We start from the raw sequence: 20,105 nt of genomic DNA on the forward strand, positions 1-20,105 counted from the left end.
AATGTATTCATTATTTATCACTTGCGTTAGTTACATAAAACTTAGATCAAAGTTAAGGAAACTACCTTTACCAGATAATCTACAGCATGCAGTTCAAAGTTCAAAGCAGTGGTGGACCACAAAAATACATCTGTTTTTTAAATTATTAAAAATGCAAAAACAACGTCCCTGTGATATTTTCCATGTTTATCTGCTCAACAAAAACAAAATACAATAATAGTTTAACAAAACAAAGTATTCGGACTTCTGTAGGTGCACTGTCCAGTAACATGAACAAATATCAGTATTTCTTTTCATATCAGGCTCAAAACATCTATTTTTTCTATATTTCTCTTTAAGTAAGTAAATATTTTTAGCATTTATTCTGGAAGACTGAGGACAGAAAAATGCAAATACAAACATAACTTAAACGATTTGTTTTTGCACCATCTGAGAAAAGAAAAATCTGCTTTTCATAACAAAAAGGAAATCACAATGGCTCTCTCACATGTTCCCTCTCTCACCTTCTCACATCCATCCATCTTTTCACTGTTTCTGTCACTGTTGCTAGGGTTGGAGTCCACGCTGATCAGAGAACCTCGGGAGTCAGCCTGGTTACCCGTAGCAACCGCCAAGGATGAAAAAGCTGGTGCAGGGTAGGAGGAGCAGGAAGAGGATGGGAGGGAATCGGCGTCATTGTCTCGATTCGTATATGTTTTACAGAAGGTAGGCTCGCAACGCAGACAGGCGCATACTGCACTGGCGTACCTGTAATTGAATTGAGCACTTCTTTGGAAAAGGAGGCGTCCACAGAGTTTCCGTGGCGAGTCACCCCTCCCGCCACTCCCCCGCTAACGCTTACGTCATCTCGAGAGCCCTGCAAGGCGGGCAGGCAGAGAAGCAAAGAGAAAAAGATCAAACGCTTGTCGTCCACAGTGTTTCTAAACCTAAAATTAATTATCAACACAAATAATTTTAAATAAGTCTTGTTTTGTTCAGATCTCGAAGAACTAGAACCTGTTTTTGAAAAGAACGTTGCGTATGACATATAAACCAGGAAAAAAAAAAGAACAAAAAAGCTAAACAATTATGTGCTAAACTAAAGGATTTCCAAACCTTGGGCTCATGTATAGAAGATATATGTGAAGGTCATTGACATTTGACAAGAACCTTCAAAGAAGTGGAAGCTGGTCATTAATCATTCATTTGATAGGCATATTGAAGCAAATGCAGAGAAAATCCCCACTTGTACAACGGCAGGAAAAAAAATGGTCTAGGGAATCAATGCTGCATATCTGTCCTAAAGAAGAGCTTCTACTCTCCTTTCTTTTATAAACTAAACTTTTATAAACGGTGCAAGCTAGGTGTGCAGGAACTCAGAAACGTCGTTGATCTCTCTGACTTACTTGGTCGCTTGAAGTGAAGTAGATGGGGAAGAGGTCCCTGAGGAAGAATCGAGGCATGTTGTCTAAAATCAGTCCATACAGAGGCAGGTAGAGGGATGCGATTCTCGCCTGCTTCTCCTGGAAGAAAAATAAATAAATAAATCACCCGGCGAAAAAGAATCAACACATGAAGATTATTAGACAATCAATTTTAGGTTTAGAAAAACAGCCCGTTTTCTCATATAAACATGACTTGAATGACTAGCAAAATGTTTAATATTTTAGGCTTTTTAAAGGAAATGGAAAAAGAAAACCCTGCAAATTACTTTCAAATGACAACCTTCCCATTTTCCACATGCTACCCTCCTTGTGATACATCGGGTTTTGACTCAGACCTCAGGAGACTCGGTCAGGGTCCAGACCGTTTGTTGTGGTTGGCACTGCTTATCCGAGGGCAGATTACAGACTTAATCTGATCTAGAAACTTCCCAGCATTCATTAAGAAATCCCGACCGTTGGTTGCAGCTGCCATGAAGAATCACGTCTGCGTGTGTGTGTGTGTTTGTGTGGGTGTGTGTGTTCATCTCCGGATGAGTCGTAACGATTTCTGCTGTGTGCTCATGAGTCATTTTTATGCCTTTTGAGTTTTCTTCAAAGCAAAGCGCGTCTACCTTGGTGGCGTAGCGTGAATCCAAAGAGTGCTTGGCCATCAAGGTCTTCAGCGTGGCCAAGGCTAGGTGCCTCAGGTCCTGCTCGTCCTGGAGAGCCAATCCCAGCTCTCGGAGCAGCAGCCCGGTGAGGAAGTGCTTCCTGCAGAACTCTCCAGTCAGGTTGTACTCAGGCACTGAAACTAAATCGAGATAGAAATTAGAAAATTAGCCGAGTTTCAAAAAAGCTTGTGACGATGTTTGATTAGCCTCAGTCAGTTTGAGAACTTCTTTGCATTACGAAGTCTGCTGCTCACATTAGTTAGAGGAAAGCAGAGCGGCCCAAAACTGTATCCAAGTAAGAGCAGCATTGCTTCCGATCGTTATTAACAAGTAATTAACCAAATAAATACTTTTGGAAAAGAAAATGACAAAAACTACTGAGAAAAGTGACTGCTTCAGTGTTTACTCTGACTTATTTTTCAGAGATGATCAGACAGAAATTTAATGTAAATAAGATCATGTGCAAGTTCTGCTATTAAACATTAGAATAGAAAAAAAAGCAACAGACAAATTCCCACATAAAGAATGTGCATAACATAAACCTTTTGAAACAAGCACCTCCAGTACATAATGTACGTATGTCTGATTTGTGCAACTATTTGTAGTGAAAATATATATTGTGTGCTTTATATCCACTGAACAAAAAGAGATGGGGAGACAAACAGGACAGAGAACAAGGTAAAAATGACTGAATGGAAATATTTACCATGAGTGCTCTGAAGCTCTGGGGATGCATGATCTGACATGGTCACATAAAACGACAGAAAAACGGCACAAAGAGAAGGACAGATGGACTTAATGTTAATGGAGATTAAAAAAAATTAATGAAAATGAGATCTACTCGGTGAATGGCTTCAGCCACATAAACGAGAAGCGGCTGGGAGCTGCAGGGAATCTTACCAGAGATGCGAGCAGAAGGGAGAGGCAGACTGAGAGGAATATAGTGCTCATGGTTGCACACCTCCCTGAGGAACTCAAACTTTAGCTCGCAGAGAACCTGCCGACCACACAGGGGAAAAATAAGAAAACGTCTTCACTTACAGTCGTTCCCAGTTATTAATATAGCTTTTAATATTTGTGCCTACAAGATGTTTTTCTGTTACCTTGCTGTCTGTAGCAGTGATCATATTTATGTAGTTGCTTATCAGCTTAAACGTGAAGCCTCTGTCCATCAGTGTAAAGCAGCGCTGCAAAACACACACAGACACAGACGCATCAAAAACTCAGTTAAAGGTTGAAGATAACACGTGTCACGTTGAGGGGATTCGATATGTAAGGAACAGAGGTGCACCAAGCTCGACTGGTGACCGGAATCAGACCCTTTTCAGCTTCATTGGCAATGATTACTGACAAGCCGGTCACAAGCTCAAAAATGTGGTTTTTCTCTAACAGTAGGCAGAACCAGGTCGTGCTGCCATCAAGACTCTTAGTGGGGGGGGGGACGCTGTTATGTAGAAAAGATCATCAGCCATGTTTGTTTCAACATGCTGGATTCAGAAATGTTGGCAGCCTTGGAAAAATCTTAAGGAGCTAAGTTTTCTAGAGAATTCAGATGGAGACAATAAAATTATAGTTTCAGTTTCACAGTAACTAGCGTGTGCCATGTAATTCCTCCTTTCTTAAAGAAATAATGATTGACCGCTATACAAAACAGATAGAGAAAAGCACTTGTAGCTTTGTTCGTATAGCTCCTTTTGTTAAAATGAAATAGGAAATCTGCTTAAATCGGCATCCACAGGTTAAAACTTTACATTGCACTTCTAGTGAGGTACGCTAACTGCTTCAAAACCATGAAGCTGTAAAGTATTCATAGCAGCAGCAATTTCCCCCACGGTTTGTGCTCACCTTGGCAAAAGACGCCACAGCTGAGTTGGCGCTGCGGGTTTCCTCCGCCAGATCTTTATACTTCCAAAAAATGTGTTCGGATACCGTCTCCACCAGCGTCTCCACGCGGCTCAGGTAGGACGAGGGGAAACGCTGGGGCCTCGGAAGCTGTGGACACAGGAAATGATCAGATGAACCTGAACATGAACTCTCGTAAATAACTAATTGGCAAATTATTTTTTTTTTTTTTTGATGGCGGTGACAATTTACCTTTAGTTTATCAGAGTCGACCAAATGATGAGCCATGGACTTGACAATGAGGTCAAAGAAGAACCAGGAGAACTGAAAGCATGGAAATGCCAAATATTTTACGTAAGGCTACAGCTAGTCGGAATATTTGCAAAATATTTGCGTAAACAACAACAACTGAGGAATGATTTTTTTTTTTTTTTTAAATTAATACAAATATATCTCGCTTAGTGAGTGGAGACAAACCTTGAGGACATTCCTGACTGCTGCCTGCTCATTGCTCTTCAGGTCAAAGGTCATCCCTTTAGCCAACTCTTCATGAACCGTCCGAAAGCCATGATCCTCTGATTTAAACACATACTGAAAAAAAAAAAATCAAGATTAAAAACTCAGGTTACAGGTGTACTTCCAGAAGGGCAGCAGAGTCTTGCAAAAAATAAAAAACAACAACAAACAAACTCAAGAGGTAGTAATTGAATTTTAGACAGTTTAATAAAGATTATTTTGTTGTTCACAAACATTTAGGATAGGATCGCTTTCTAGTTTTTCTTTTACCTAGAAAGCGGTGTCATAATGGAACATTTTAGATACAACATGATCGTCTTTCACAAAGAATGAATCAAAATTTAAATATTTAAAAAGGCAATGAAATCCTTTTTTTAAATACACTTTATATTGGCAGGGAATCTAGAAGAAAAAAAAAAAAAGGAAAACCGTTATAATCATTATAACCTCTCACAGACTCGCTCAGCAGTTTAAATTGGACACCACTTCATCATGCCAGTCTGTTACTATGGCAACCTCAGTTTCATTAGCTCTATTGGTCATCTCCTCGTCCCTCCCAGCGCTCCCTCTCTGCTGTTGCCTCTTCAGACTCTGCAGTTTTCCTGCTCTGTGGCCAACATGAAGTGGCTCTTGAGAGTTTTTTTTTTTCATCTCTTTTTGTCTAATTTTCTGTCTTATTTTTTAACTAAATAAAAAACAAAACAAAACAAAAAAAAAACACTGTTTTGTGTTTCTCGCTCAGAGGGCTGAGGTGTTCCACATCTGTGGCTCCTTCTCTTCTTTATTTCATTGAGAGCTTTTAAAAGCATTGTGCGATCTTCCTGAAAACAACCCGGGTACAAAAACAAACTTTTCTAATTTCCCAGAAAGCCACATCAACACACACATTCATCTCTTACACTTTACCTTAATGTAAGACTGCAGGTAATGATCTAGGTTTTCTTCATGACACTTGCCAACAATATGAACCAACACTCTGCAGAAACAAAGTAACGACAAAGAGGTAATTTTCTTTTATCTAAGAAAAATAATTTGCCTATCTATAAAATACACAAGACCTAAGGAGAATTTGTTTTAATTATTATTGTTACGGCAAGCTTTTCATATATTTAACTAAATCAACACCAATGCCTTCAACATGCACAATGGCCCTGCAGCGCCAGTGTTTACCTGGTGGTGGCAGTAGTGACCTCATCATTGTCATTCTGAGTCAGAACCTTGAACAGCTGGTTGAAAAGAACAGGCAAAAACCGAACAATCACTGGGATTCTCTCCATGCTGAGAAGGCCCTGGAGATGCATGAGGAGTAAAAAATAAAATAAAATAAATGAGCGAGGTAAAAGAGGTCTAAAAAAAAATCTGATTTGCAGTCGTGTTCATTAAAAGAAGGAGTTATAGGCCAATGTGCTTGGTTTCTGTCTCGGTTACAGCTTTTTGAAATAAGAGCAGTTTTTTGTTGGCTTTCTTCTGACCTTCAGGCAGTTGAGGAAGTTGGAGGTAGGAGGCTGAGAGAGGTCCAGCTCTCTCTTCTGGCACTGCTGGAAGAAACGGTTCAGGTGGGGGTCCTGGCAAACAGAGACGGGTTCATAAAAAGCAGCAGCAAGCAGCTGAAACATTACTTAGAGAGCTCCTTTAAAAAAAAAAAAAGACAAGAAAATAATGCAAAACTTCAGATATAGTTTCGAAGCATAATGTAAATCAGGTCATTTGTTCAACTTCAAAAGCAACAGAAAATGTTTTGTTGTACGTTTGTTTTGTCCATAAAATTACTTTTATTAGCATGTGCTGATGTGAGACTTTTTTTTTTTTTTTAGAAATTAGTTCTACATTTTGCTGATCAAGTTATCCTAACCTAGACCCGTAAAAGGGATTCTTCTGCCGATCGTCCAACAGGCGTCAGTTTCAAAACTGAACGGAAACCTATACACAGAAATATGCATTTATATTAACTTTACATTGATTTGCACACATGAGAGTTTTACATATTTTACGTAACAAGACACGACGACTGCCATTTTGTGATGGCTTTTGTCAGACATAAGCTGGATTCTGAAGCTGTGGTCATGCTTTCTTATCCTGGTAGATACCTTGATCAATTTAAAAATGTTTTTTACAGGGTTTAAATATAAAGAAATGAAGTAAAATGTTCAGTCTTGTCACATATGAGGAGTGTGGGAATTAGTTATCGTGCTCCCTCTTACATTTATTATTTATGTATTAATGAAAAAGGGGTATTCAATTTAAGATATGTTCATTTTCTCATGACGTCAACTTTGCTTGTCGATTTTTTTACCTTAATGAACACCTTTCTAGGGTTTAAAGATCAAAACCTTCCACTGACCCCCGAGTGGTTAAATATGTATGAGCAGTTACAATTCGAAATAAATAGTGAGTGAATCTTCATCAGCGCAGTCAGAGCATTTGCATGGCATAGAATGAGTTTAAGTAATGTTATTATTGTGTTGCAACATTTGCATAGATAAGTTCAATTGCAGTAACACCTCTTAGCGGCGCACATGGAGTCTCTCATGCAGAGAAGTTTAAAAAAAAAAAACATTAAAAAACCCCACAGCAGCCTGTAATTCGTCTGGAGATCAGATTAGATTGTGTAGATAAATATCAAAGGAACGTGTATAAAAGTGTGAAGGTGGTATCACTGTGCTAATAAATTAGAGGAATTACAATAATAAGCAGACATTTCGAGAGTTTATGTCGCCAAGGGGTTGGTGAAACACTGCGTTAGAAAGTCAGCGCTTGTCATTTGCATGTCCTTATTGGTCTTGCAACGTGTGAATATGTGTGTTTACGCAGCATGGTGTAAAACTTGAAAATAAGCAGATACTGAAAGCACAGGCCAATGTCTTACCTGAGTGTATACAGTTGAAATGACATTGGTGGACACTTTGAAGATCGCTTTTCCTCCATCAACCCATTTCACGTCGGCTCCATTCTGCTTAAGAGGAAATAAAAACAGCTCGAGTTGTGAACTCTAGAAAAAAAACGTGCTACACTTCAAATCCCTTCATGTGCAATTCTTTACAAAATCTTTTGTTATAATCGTTTAATCTTCTCATCTGTTACTCTTACTTTGGTGTTGCTGGCTTCTTTGATGGCAAGGTATCCAGGAGGCAGGTTACAGGAGACGGGAATGCTGAACTCCTGAGATGAAACTCGACCTTCTTTCAGTATAGGCAGCCAAGAATACCCCACTGACAAACAGGAAGCGTATATATATTTTTTAACGCACAAGATCGAACCAACGTTATCCCATAACCTGACTCACACTTCAGCGCACTCTCACCTGGGGTCTCTAAGGCCTCTTTCCTTTTCGAGCTCGTCTTCGCGTTGATGTCGCATGTGACGTGGTAAAATGAGAAAAGTAGATGGTGCTTTTCATGAAGCTGAATAGGAAGTTCAATCTTCACCTGCGGAGACGGAAACGTTAGACGGGCGGTGGGAAGGCGGCAACCCCTCTTCAAGAGCCAATTAGTCCCTCAAGACCCGACTCCCGACATCTCCTTCTCCAGCTCACCTCGTCGTAGAAGTCAGGGTTCTGGGAGTGATGTAGGACGGTGGAGCAGGCCGCTGTGGTGAAGACTGGTCCTCCAGGCTTGCCATAGATGCACTAAAATAGAAACCCCCCCACCCCATGTTGGAGAAAACTTATTTTGGGCAACAAATGAATCACATACAATTCCAATAAAAATCCCAACAGGATTTTTTTATTTATTTTCTTTTAAGAGGGATAATGTTCTACCTTTAATGGTTTGGCAACTTCTTCGTCTGAACTGCGGAACTCGACGTAGACTGCAAGGTTACGAGCCTGCACACAATAGGACCATTGTAATGCTAACGAGTGCACACGTAAAACCGCACAATAAAACGGGCATTAGAAATATGCATACCAGGAGGATTATTGGAAGTAATTTAACATTTAACTCGCGTCCCGTTTTTACAGACTTTACGTCGAGATTTAGGTCAGCAAAACCCACCTTGGCAAAACTCTTCTGGCTGTCATACTTGAGGTGTTTTGGGTAGACGTAGATGTGGTTTCTGTAGACGCGGTGCGGTTGGGTGAACTTGGTGGTGTCCTGTACAAACTCCTCCATCTCAACGGTGGGCTGGTGTTTGCTCAGCTCTTCAAAAGGCTTCACCGGGACGTATGAGGACGTCACGCAATCTGAAAGACGGGGTTTCGGGTTAGATCGGAGACCTGACGAAAGCGGAGAGTGGAGAAGCACTGGGATACATACTGGGATGCTCCAAAGGAGCATTTTCTATCGCTATGTCCAGGGTCCCGGGGATTGTCTGCAGTTTGCTGGTCTTCTCAGCTCTGCAGAGGAAAAAAGAAAAGAAAAGCAGAGGTGATAAACTCTGCGTCTTATCTTGAAGACAAGCAGGTCGTTTTCTTTTCGCGTTAAAGTTATCTCACCTCCTGTATTCAGAAACCAACTTTATCAGGTCATCAGTAGAAATCTTATTGCTCTCTTGCTTGAAGAGAGGCGAGAAACGGGACTCGCGGTCCAGCCCGCCATGGCTGTCTTTAAACACCGGCCTAATAAAGACAAAATGGAACATAAATCATAAACTCACCGATAGCAACTATGAAGAAATGGTTTTCATTGAGCCATTACTCACCTGACGGACCAGGCGAATGGCATTCGGTACTTTCCCAGTTTGCTGCAAAACTGCTTGTTGGTTTTCAAAGTCTTCTGCACAGTCTGTTCAGATTAAAAGAAAAAAAAAAAAGAAAAAAAAAGTGGCTGAGTGGGTACTTTAGTAAGTTGTAACAGCTTACATTTTTGTGGTCAGCCCTAGATTGAACCTAATATTTAACAGACTAATTCAGGGGGTTGTTAGATGCAAAACCTAAGGTAGCCTATTGAATGTCTGCTGATTAGCTTAGCATTCTGAAACAAAGACTACACGGACTGCTGAAAATGGGAGAAGGAAAAGGAAAAAAACCTTAGAAAAATCTAATATCTGAATGGTGTAAATAAACAACTGACCTTGCTTGAGTCTGTATTTTTGATGTAGGGCTCAGTCCCAGCGGCAATGTTTCCCATCAGCACCTTTTCCACTCTTGCCACCATGACGATGTCAGTGTGGGGGTTGGTAACTGAGAAAATGGCCTGCAAGTAAACCATAAGTCAGTCTGACTTCTAGGCTCATTCTACGGGGCAAAAGGCGTGACGGGAAAAAAACTTGTACCTGTTTGGGGAAGCAAAGCCATTGCTCCAACTCCGGGCTGAGGTGACAATCGCCTGGCTTCCTCTCAGCAGGAGACGACAGGCCATTTTCCTGAGCTCCCACCCCCGAACCGGAACCCACCGGCCTGTTGGCGCTTCCTCCGAGCATCTGACGCACGGCTTCGTGATTTAGGTCTACGTGGAAGTCCGCGGAAACTTTTCTTCCTTCTCGTACGTCCAGCAGAGCCAGCGACACGAAGAAGGGCTCGATCTGGAGGAGATTTGAACCTGTCAGTGTCTGCACATTTACAGTTTGTTTTTTTTCAAACAGCTGCATTTTTAATTTACTTAACCAGGAGAAAATAACCAATAACCATCAAATGCCTTTTTTAGTCACTCTTGTTGAAATAACGTTTGGAAAAAAGAAAAAGAAAAGTAAAGGACAACATATCTTGTCCTCACATTTGTGACTGGCCCGGTTTCGCTTTCGGTGACGCAGCCTTGCAGCATCAGATTCAGGGATTTGCAAGTTATCATGAATCTTCTGCCAAGCTTCTCCTCAAACGGACGCACCGGCGCGCTGTCAGACAAAGAGTGCTCGGTCCGTGGGCTCCTCAAAACCTGCAGTTGGATCAACACATTTACTTTGTGAAATAAAACGGGTAGATGTGAGAGACACAGACGCAAACTGCTCCGAGTAAAACAAGTGAAGATAAAAAAAAAAACATAAAAGAAAAAAAAAAATCTTACAGGTGTGTCGGGATCAAGAGAAAACAGATTCAATCGGCCTTCTCTTCTGACAGAACGTATTCCCTCATCTGTCTCTGAAATATACTGTAAAGAGATGGACAGTAGGAAAACATCAAAGTGTGTGAGAGTACTCTGCTAGTAAATCTGAAATGCTGCAGCGAAAAGACCTGGTGAGAATTAAACGAACACGTCACGTTTGTTCAATTCTAGCTCTTCATCAGTTGCTTCTGGTTAATTTGTTAAATCCAGAATAAAATAAAAAAATACCAGTCTTACATATAAATCCTCAAAATGATCAAACTCCAGTATATAATTGAGATCTTGGCATGATGAAACTCTGCTTGCAACCCTTGTTTGCAAGATTGGATTACCTTGATTATTTACTTCTGTATATTATTTGCATCCATTTCTCTTGTGGAGTACCTTGAGAAGACATTTATTTTGAGTTGGTGAATGAAACTGCAATTGTAGCAATGATTTTGGCTTTTATAATTTAAATTACACTTACAATCTTTTATTACAACTACAGTTGGTGTGATTATCTTCTATACTAAATTCTTTAAAATTCCACAATGTCTTCTTATATGTGGCAGAGAAAATGTCCCCGGTTATTAGACAAAGCGTGGACTGGCACAGTCAAACTTCTGGTTTTTATTACTGGGCAGCAAGTACGCATTCCTTAAACTACTGGTTGCTAACCAGAGAGGCCTTGAGCTTCACTCCTCGTGGCTGGTGACAGAGCTAATTTCTGTTCAGTGCATTTGTCTCACCTTCTTAGTAGGTTATTCTCTTCTTTTATCTATTGATGTACCAATAATTCATCCAGTAACCCAAGACAAAGGTTTGGTCTGAGGTCATGAAACATTGGATATTTCAGCTTTGACATACAGCAGATCTTACCCACTTTCAGAATTTGTTTTTATATACGGATAAAAAAAAAAAAGCTTCCTTTGAGCAATTGTATGTTAAGTATACTCTTCCTAAAACATATTTCTTACATATTTGCAGCTCACTCATTTTCTTCGAAACAAGTAGTCAAACTTTTCAGGTTCCTTAATGCAAGACCAGCCGATGAGTTTAGTTCTTACAACCATCATGCAACGGTCAAATCTCCATTACTAATAATAAACTATGAGACACGTCAGCTCTGATTATAATTGGGATACAGTGCTTATTTTTGGTAAATTCACCAAACCTCTCACAATTTGAGGTAATTCACAGGGCCTACAGGTCCATATTGAAAATTGGGTCAATATTGAGAAGAAGAGGCAGAGAAGAGGCCACTCTAATCATATGCTTTGAACCAGATATGCTTTCGCTAAACTCTGGTTTTCCACAGCTTAAATAAATCTATTGCCCGGAAACGGATCCTAAACCCTTAATTTGTGCTCTTTGTTACCATGGGAGGAAGAAAATAAACATATTACTTTTGTGAGACATTATGTGCTGTAATTTGCCTCTTCAGGCCCATTTTTAAAATTAAAATATTCTGAGCATAAATGCTATATGATAAGGAAGATTGGAGATCATCACAAAATAATTGTTTGATGCCATCCGCAGAATGTCAAGGAAGACGACGAGACAACCAGCGCTGGTGTAAGAAAACTCATTAAAGAATGTTCAGAAGTTTCTATACAACTTTTAAAAGTCAGTGTATAATCTTTTCAATGTGTTAGATGACTTATTTTCTGCTATGCAATGCACCCTGTCACAAGAACAGCAGTAGATAAAATGCATCTTCGAAGCTGAACAGTTTGAAGTCTTTGCTGGAGCAGCAGAGTCATGGGACTTCTCGTAAGATTCAGCCATAAGTGGAACCAACCTTTGCCAGATCTGGATGGATGCCGTTCTCTGTGGTTTCTTCGTTTTCCTGCAAACAGCTGTCACTCAGTGACACGTCAAACACGTCTGCAGGGAGAGAGGAAAACACAATGAGGACTCCCCAGAGTCTGTCCGTAAGCGATGACCGCCGTCATCGACTGGATGGGAATGTTTACGCAGGCGGTTCATGTTACGTAAATATGAGGCCATAAAACATTTTCTAAAACAGGTCCTGCAGTAAACTAAGCACTCCGCTACCCTGAGCCAGCAGACGCATATCCAGTTAGGTATAAAATATGACACCATTTGAACCGTTTATGGGTAATAACGCAAGCGGGCCTCAGCAGAAATGCGCCTCTCACGTTGCCTGGAGCTATTCTTCCAAAAAGGCACGCTGGCTCATTAATGATAGGTCACCACACACCCAGAGCCTGATTTAGAGGCATGCCAGCAGACCACAGAGCCATGCAGCCTGAAGCCATTACATCATTCCTTCACTTTTTCACTGGTTTAAAGAGTCTGACAGTCTGTTATGTTCAGTTAGAGGCTGTGGGCCTGCGATGCAGCGGGTACAAGAGGTTTAGAAACAACTACTAAATTAAAGATGGAGTCACTGTCAGGTCTGATTTCCTGAAATTGAGAAAAAGAAAAACTCCAAACCCTTCAAAACAATTCTCCCCATTACAGCACCAGCATGATGATAGACAATACTTAGCTCAGCTAAGTCCAGGAGGGAAAGTGTTACATCTCCTAGGGGGATTTGTACAATTGATGCAGTCAAAGAAACAAACTTCTCACGGTAACGGTAAATTTCACGTTCCAGAATACGATCGGGTCTCACCCTGCTGTTTCTCTGTGGTGAGTTCCAGACTCTTGCGATCCGGGGCCGGCCCGTCGGGGGGACTTATCTGCAAAATGCGAGTCAACGTGCTGATCCACTCCTCCATGTCCTGCTCGCTCTCCGCGGCCAGCACGAAGTACGTCACCTCGTTCATCTTCAGCTCGAATGCGTGCTTCCTCAGACGGTTGTTCTTTGAGGAACGGAGATAAGTCAATTAGTTACTCATTCAGAGCACGGTTCCTCCGTCGAAGGTTTCTCACCGCTTTTGAAAATCGGAGAACCTGGTGTTTTTGTGACATGTGATTAAGTGTAAAGCCTGGGCAACTAACCAGGCTTTTGTTTGCATCTGAAACCTAACATGCTGGTTGAAAATCTGCAGTGGTATTTTGTGGTCTTGAGACCAGACAAGCAGTAAGTGAGCTGGCCTTGTGCAGCACGACGACTGCCTGCAAAATGAAGCGCACAGTAAAGTGCGTGCTGCAAACACTGCGTTGTGATTTTAGTGAGACCCACCTGTACAACACCCGTGCATGAGTCCAGGAAGATGCAGCCTTTGGGTTCCTTAGAGATCTTTTCATCCTTGTAGAAGTTCATGATGTAGGAGTTATCCGTGAGCTGAGTGAGCTGGAAGTATCTCCGCTTAAATGACTGCACAAAAACAAAAAAATATGTTTTGAAATAGTGATTAAGAAGTTTATATTTTATACAGTGGCGCAGTTGGTAGAGCCGTTGCCTTGCAGCAAGAAGGTTCTGGGTTCGAGCCCCGGTCTTTCTGCATGGAGTTTGCATGGACAGTGGGTTTTCTCCAGGTACTCCGGTTTCCTCCCACAGTCCAAAAACATGACTGTCAGGTTAATTGGCCTCTCCACATTGCCCCTAGGTGTGTGTGTGTGTGTGCATGGTTGTTTGTCTCTGTGTTGCCCTGCGACAGACTGGCGACCTGTCCAGGGTGACCCCGCCTCTCGCCCGGAACGTTAGCTGGAGATGGGCACCAGCAACCCTCCCGACCCCACTAAGGGAAAGGGTGTAAAGAAATGGATGGATATTTTATACAGAAAACAAATAAGAATCCAGAATGTAAAATAAACCTAAAGCCAGATGTGCAATAGATGTGCATTTTAAATAATAATGTAAGCACACATTTATAATTATTCCATTTTTATTATTATTATTATTATTATTATTATTATTTGGGAAAACTTTTCTCAGCATGTGTAGATTTAAGCTAAACCAAAGGTCAACATCAAAGAAAAGCATATTTTTTTTGGGAGGGGGGCAAAGAAAGAAAAAGCGTGGCGATAAGTCTGCGTGCAAAAGCGGAACAAGACAACAATGCGTTTCTCCTCACTCGGACAGTGATGCTGTTGTTAACTGTGCTGTTGAAGTTTCCTTTATAAAGCCAGCCCGACCGAAACACACCAATGCCCCCTCCGCCTCCGCCTCCTCCACCACCTCCGCCCCCTCCTCCTTTGGATGAGGACAGAGATGTGGTGTCCTGTAGAGAAAACACACAGTCATAAATGAATGATCTCTTTTCGATAGAAACTCAACTTCTAGACACTAAACCAGCATCTTTTTACAAAACGCGAGAGCCACAGTTGTTAAAAAAAAAAAAAAAAAAAAAAAACGAGCAAGATGTAGGCAGTGTGCAAAGTTTTAACTCTACCGACAACAAAATAAAAAATAAAAGGTGATCACAAACCTCATCTTTGTCCACATCTTCATAGTCAATCTCAAAAGAATGGGATGGCAGCTTCTCCGGTTTGTACAGTTTTCTTGAAAGGAAATGGAAAACCAAACAAGCAGTTGAATCAGTACATCTTTGATCTGACAGAAGGAAGGAAAAAAAATCATTTGTTGTGTTGGATTATTGCTCTCGATCGGGAGGAGCACAAACAACCGCGTGTGGCTGCCTCCGCTCCATCGATCTCTGGGAGAAGTCAACAATAAGCAGCCCTCACTGGATCCCGCTCCACTAATTTGTACAAGAGGACACGTCTTTGTGTGTGAGCGATGGGATGAAATGTTTTGTGTGTGTGTGTATGTGTGTGTGTGTGTGTGTGCTGTAGGGGGGAAACTGCAAGGCTGGAGTCTGAGGAGGACGGCCCCGGAGCCGTCAGACCTCAGCGAAAGGTCTAACGGCAGTAAAAGCTGTCCGGGAAAACATCTCGTTGGACGACGTTTAGAAGAAATGCGGCGACTGTGGGCTGGCAGACCGACATGGGAAGACTTTCTGCTGGGTGGAAAACAAAACACGGCAGCCTCTTCACTCAAATCACAGCAGTGACAACGAGCTATTATTCCTCATTGTCATTTGGGTTTTTGGAGCACATTTCACTTCAGATTGCTCCATAAATCCCGAAGCAAACAACATGTTTACATGTAAATTCAGCAAACGCTCTGCAATTTGTGTGTCCTACGTTTTTAAATGACAGCACTTTGGGGACTACGGCTCTATAAGTGTTGTGCTCTAACTTGTCTTTATGCCTCCGTTTTGTTTTATGGTTCATCCGCGATGTCATGTCAGAGGTCATGTGAACTGGCTGAAAGAATATAGTGGCAACCCAGGGGACAGAAGAGGGACATTCCTGTGGCCGAAGGGCCGTTCTGGGTCAGCCTCCCTGGGACTCGCTAAGCTAAAGTTAACTGACTGACAGACTGATTCAGAGCAGAGACTCCGTTATTCAATTCATGTCTAACAGGAGGACTGACATCAGAAGAATGGGGTAGTAGAAGAAATGTAAGGTCCTTGGAAAATACAAGATGGCTGCCAATGTAAAACAAAACAAAAATAGACAGTCCCCGCATTAATTATTGTTGGTGTGAAGTGTCTTTGAAACATTTCCTCCTTTAGAATAGGAGCATTTTCTCCAGTATCAAATGTTAAAAATTCCACCATGAATCTGAAAACATTTACTAAGTGAGTAAAACAACCGCATTGATTTATTGATTCCAGTAGAGTAACTATAATAATCATATTACATAAGTGCTGCTTTACTTTTCATGTTGACCAAAGTGGAAAACCATGACTTCTGTTTTCTCGGGGTATAAAAATATGGCATGACACAAAGTCCCATTTCTCTTAGTCAGTCTTCTGAATGGAAAGACGAGGAGAAAAATGTAAGTCAAGTGAGGCAGATATATGTGACGACACTCACTGAAAGAAAATAATTACTTATCCAACTTACCCATGTCTACAGCTTAAATTTAAACAACTGAAACTGTATCAAACCAGGCTGGATAAGGAGGAAAGTATTTCTCCTGTCATCAAGACGCCATGACAAACACTAGACGGTATCTACATCCTGACTGCCTGTTTGGGCGTGTAGCTCGGGAAAAGGCTTTTTCTGTCCACCCATCTGAAATGTAACAAGTGGAGTTTGCCAAGCACTACAGGAATTTGGTCAAATGAAGCCAAGTTTGAGCATATAAACCAAAAAAGGGAGATTTGGCATGAGATAAAGGATACAGAGGACTATGCAGAAAAGCGCCTGATGTTAACCGTCGTGGATGGTAGGATATGTGATGATGTTTCTCTTCCAGAGGCCCCGAGAACCTTGTTTGAGAGGCTACATCGTATCGCAACCCCTTAGACATCTGGTGACACCAGACGGAAACCCAAAAATGGCTACTTATTGGGTCTTTCATCAGGATAATGTTTCAAAATAGTCAAATTGACACAGAAATGGTTGAGCAGACACAAAATTCACCTTCCCCATGTTCATGTCACCACCCACACATAAGGAAGAGTGGTATGCAATAAGAGTCCTGTTTTTATATGCAATCCAGCTGAACTGGAAAGACAGAAACCTTTTAACGTGTAATAAACAAAAAATCTGTGCAAACAAAAACATGAAAGCATGGTGCAGCATAACACGGAAAGATTAAACAGTAGTCTTATCGTTTAAGCAGGAAGCTGAGCTTACTCAAATTATACAGCTCCATCTTTGAATATTTATTAATTCACTCTTCATAATTCACAAAAAAAGAATTTTTTTAATATTAATATACAAATAGATGCTACATAATCAAGGAAAAACATGTTACTACCTTGGCAGCAAGCGATAGTCTCCAGCATAGTCGTCATACTTGAACTGGACCACATTTAGCTCAGAGTTATAATATTTGCAGGCCTGAGAAAGAGGGTGAGAATTAAATATTTACTTTTTTTGTCTTTTAATAAGACCATGTCTGTGGAAAATGTGGATATAAAGCCGGTAGAGAAATATTCACGGGTCAGAAAGACGGCAGATGAGATGACGCTAAAGCAAAAAAAAAAAATATATAAAAAATCTTTATCCAGAATATTTAAATTCATGCAGGGGAACTAAATTTAGATTCCGTCGCCAGAGATATCTTTAGCTTGCCAGAGATTGCTTGACTGGTTAAATGTCTGCTTTCAGATGGTTTGTGCAGTACAGTGGAAGTCACAGATGCTGCAGGGAAGTTTCACATCCTGCTCGTTTGGTCAACAAAGTTTCACATTTCCCTTTAATCCATTTATACACATCGAAGTAAATAATTTGTTGCCAAAGATACAAAAACTAGTAACCCAACAGTCACTAGATTCAAATGTATCCAAAAGAAAGTGTACAGATTAAAAAGATAAGGTCAGAAATACTATGCTCCTTTTAGCTGTACCTATCTGACACCTCAGATATTATTCCAAGCTGAAGCCCATTTCATGCACATCACCGCTAGTTTGTCGCAGAAACACAAAAGAACTGTCCCTTTTGAGTCAGGAAATCGTAAAATTAGTGTAGGTTAAACTGACAGTCGACCACCAACCGATCTTTCTTCCCCCCCCCAAACCACATTGAATTCAGCCAAAAGCTTTCCCACGCAGTAAAAGCAATGAAGCACCGTCAAACAAAGGGCTGAACAACTACGAGGAGACAAAAAGCCAAAATAAAACAATCGAGTTTCAAGACAGACACTGAGTAAAGCGATAAATCAATAGGCATAAAACAGTAAAAGCATCTTACTTGTCTGACCAGCAGACACTCAGCCTGGAGTTCTGCCCCTTCGGGGACCGTTGAGTTGAGAGTTCGTCTCTCTTGAGGCACCGTGGATACCTGCAAAAATAAATGGGTAGACGACGGTCGGTTACCAAATTGAGAGATACCTCAAATATTTGCTTAAGTTAGTTCATTCTCAAACATTGTTTAAGAATTTACTAAGGGATCTTTGAAAAGAAAAAAAAAAAAGATGCTGTGGTGTGGCGTACATCCAGAAAGGCTTGAACGCAACACAGTGTGAACTCAGTGTTTTAGCTGCGGAGAAAAAAGATGAAACAATAAGTTCCTTTAAACGCCCCACCTGTTTAGAGAACTTGATTGATTGAAGGTGTAGTTAAAGTTAGACCTGTAGATTTTTTCTCCATAGATTGACTTAATTGTTGTTGGTGCTAAAAACTAGTAAGTCTCATTTTTATGGCATAGATTTGTCTTAAAGGTCTAACTTGCCAATTCTTATTTTGACCAAATCTGATAAGACATAAAAGGAAAATAAAATAAAAATAAAATTAAGTTAAATAAAAAACAAGAAACATGCCACAGGTTCCTTTATTAAAGACAATGGGGTATAAGACCAAGAGTAGATTTATGAATGTGCAACTTCTTCAGTTTTAACTGCATAAATATTTAAATGAAATGATTTTTGTAAAAATCGATATGTATATGTGTCCTCTTCTTTAAAAGAGCCACAGCTTAGCTTAGCACAGCTTAGGTATGCTTTTATTTACGTTTTGTTAAAAAATATATATATATCCATAATTATTTTTATCCTTAATAGAAATCAGTGATAGAAGAATGTATTGACACTGCTTTTGCATGTTTTCACAGTTTCTGTAACTAATATCTGGCGATGAGGTCCAAGCCCTTGACATTGGAAGGCCTCCTTGCCATCACCCTAATCTTTAGCTGCTGCCTCTCAGATTCAACTACAACTGTGGCTGTACCATTCTTAAGCATTAACATGTCGTGTAGACTGGAGAAGAGTGTTGGTAAAATAAATAATAATAATAATAATAATAATAATAATAAAAAGTACTTTAAATCTAAATATGCTTTGGGCTTAATTGTAGCTGATTGTAAATATTTCCAATCACACATAAAGAAAACCGGTACCTGGAAACTAAAGAAGCACCAACCAGCCTTCAGTGCGATCAGGCCATGTTTTAAAGATACAGTTGGAAAGATGCGAGCAGCATGTTGGTTAATTAGCAGACACCAAACTAGCAATCAGAACAAGCAACAAAATTACTCAACCAGCTGGTTGGAGCTTGTTAGACTGGTGTTACTCTCTAATAAAACAACCGACTAGGTGGGATACTCTTTTTAAAATCCACCTGAACATTTCTACAAAATTTAGTGTGCATTTAGCTAGCTTTTTATTTAGCTTTTTAACTATGTTTGCATTTAATATAAAAGCAATTAGATCATTTCACAAGTGCAATCTTTGTACTTTCACTGTTACTCACACCATAAAAAGTTAATACAAAGCTATGTCTTTTTCTTGATTTTATTCTTGTTTTAGTTTCTCTCAGTTTTTATGGTCGACATTCGGTGCTTCTTGACATGTGCAGCATATTCAAAAACCGAATTAAAAGTGCAGATTTTACAGCGGCCAAATCAGTTCACAGTTTGTTTGACGACATGCTATTTTCAAGAAACTGAAAATAACTGCCAAACACCGGCTGGAGAGAAGGTGAGGAAAGTTTTAAATATAGAAATAACGCTTGACGCCTGCAGCCAACACTTTAGAATCAGAAACTAAAACAGTTACTTTCCAATATTTTTGACGCCAAGACAGTTGTCTTAAAAATCTTCCTCTGTCGGGTTTTCTACAGACACCGCTGCAGATGAAACAAATACCCAAAATCCTTAGTGTTTTTATTTATTTTTTTGATAGACTTACACATTTTAATCAGAATGTCTTTATTATTATTGTACAGAAGCACAACAGAACTACAAATGTAAACATTTTGTGTGAGCCCAGATGATAATGTTAAAGTTAATATAGAACATTGTATTTTATGGCTATACACCTCAAACACTCTGCTTTCACATGT

At 40.3% G+C, this 20,105-nt stretch overlaps 1 protein-coding gene across 10 annotated transcripts in view; it reads right to left on the bottom strand.

Moving 5' to 3' along the window:
- The window catches only part of dock10 (dedicator of cytokinesis 10), a 40,319-nt gene that overhangs the window by 15,082 nt on the left and 5,132 nt on the right, over positions 1 to 20,105 (bottom strand). For 6 of the 10 annotated variants that reach the window (XM_016670196.1, XM_016670193.1, XM_016670198.1 and 3 more), the window contains exons 3-35: positions 18,019 to 18,108; positions 17,084 to 17,166; positions 14,736 to 14,808; positions 14,382 to 14,528; positions 13,547 to 13,681; positions 13,034 to 13,223; positions 12,194 to 12,279; positions 10,372 to 10,455; positions 10,084 to 10,242; positions 9,644 to 9,892; positions 9,442 to 9,564; positions 9,071 to 9,153; positions 8,865 to 8,987; positions 8,686 to 8,765; positions 8,425 to 8,612; positions 8,190 to 8,255; positions 7,965 to 8,057; positions 7,734 to 7,857; positions 7,520 to 7,641; positions 7,299 to 7,385; positions 5,905 to 5,997; positions 5,603 to 5,721; positions 5,339 to 5,408; positions 4,394 to 4,507; positions 4,169 to 4,240; positions 3,920 to 4,066; positions 3,178 to 3,261; positions 2,975 to 3,071; positions 2,781 to 2,813; positions 2,036 to 2,214; positions 1,386 to 1,502; positions 748 to 856; positions 504 to 625 (exon numbers count right to left, since the gene is read on the bottom strand). In XM_016670196.1, the coding sequence (XP_016525682.1) occupies positions 504 to 625; positions 748 to 856; positions 1,386 to 1,502; positions 2,036 to 2,214; positions 2,781 to 2,813; positions 2,975 to 3,071; positions 3,178 to 3,261; positions 3,920 to 4,066; positions 4,169 to 4,240; positions 4,394 to 4,507; positions 5,339 to 5,408; positions 5,603 to 5,721; positions 5,905 to 5,997; positions 7,299 to 7,385; positions 7,520 to 7,641; positions 7,734 to 7,857; positions 7,965 to 8,057; positions 8,190 to 8,255; positions 8,425 to 8,612; positions 8,686 to 8,765; positions 8,865 to 8,987; positions 9,071 to 9,153; positions 9,442 to 9,564; positions 9,644 to 9,892; positions 10,084 to 10,242; positions 10,372 to 10,455; positions 12,194 to 12,279; positions 13,034 to 13,223; positions 13,547 to 13,681; positions 14,382 to 14,528; positions 14,736 to 14,808; positions 17,084 to 17,166; positions 18,019 to 18,108 (3,741 nt within the window). The remainder of the gene's footprint in view (positions 1 to 503; positions 626 to 747; positions 857 to 1,385; positions 1,503 to 2,035; positions 2,215 to 2,780; positions 2,814 to 2,974; positions 3,072 to 3,177; positions 3,262 to 3,919; positions 4,067 to 4,168; positions 4,241 to 4,393; positions 4,508 to 5,338; positions 5,409 to 5,602; positions 5,722 to 5,904; positions 5,998 to 7,298; positions 7,386 to 7,519; positions 7,642 to 7,733; positions 7,858 to 7,964; positions 8,058 to 8,189; positions 8,256 to 8,424; positions 8,613 to 8,685; positions 8,766 to 8,864; positions 8,988 to 9,070; positions 9,154 to 9,441; positions 9,565 to 9,643; positions 9,893 to 10,083; positions 10,243 to 10,371; positions 10,456 to 12,193; positions 12,280 to 13,033; positions 13,224 to 13,546; positions 13,682 to 14,381; positions 14,529 to 14,735; positions 14,809 to 17,083; positions 17,167 to 18,018; positions 18,109 to 20,105) is intronic. The other 4 variants (XM_016670200.1, XM_016670195.1, XM_016670192.1 and 1 more) reach the window with 2 other exon arrangements.

Source organism: Poecilia formosa, unplaced genomic scaffold, assembly GCF_000485575.1.
Source record: "Poecilia formosa unplaced genomic scaffold, Poecilia_formosa-5.1.2 Scaffold31, whole genome shotgun sequence".
NCBI lineage: Eukaryota > Metazoa > Chordata > Actinopteri > Cyprinodontiformes > Poeciliidae > Poecilia > Poecilia formosa.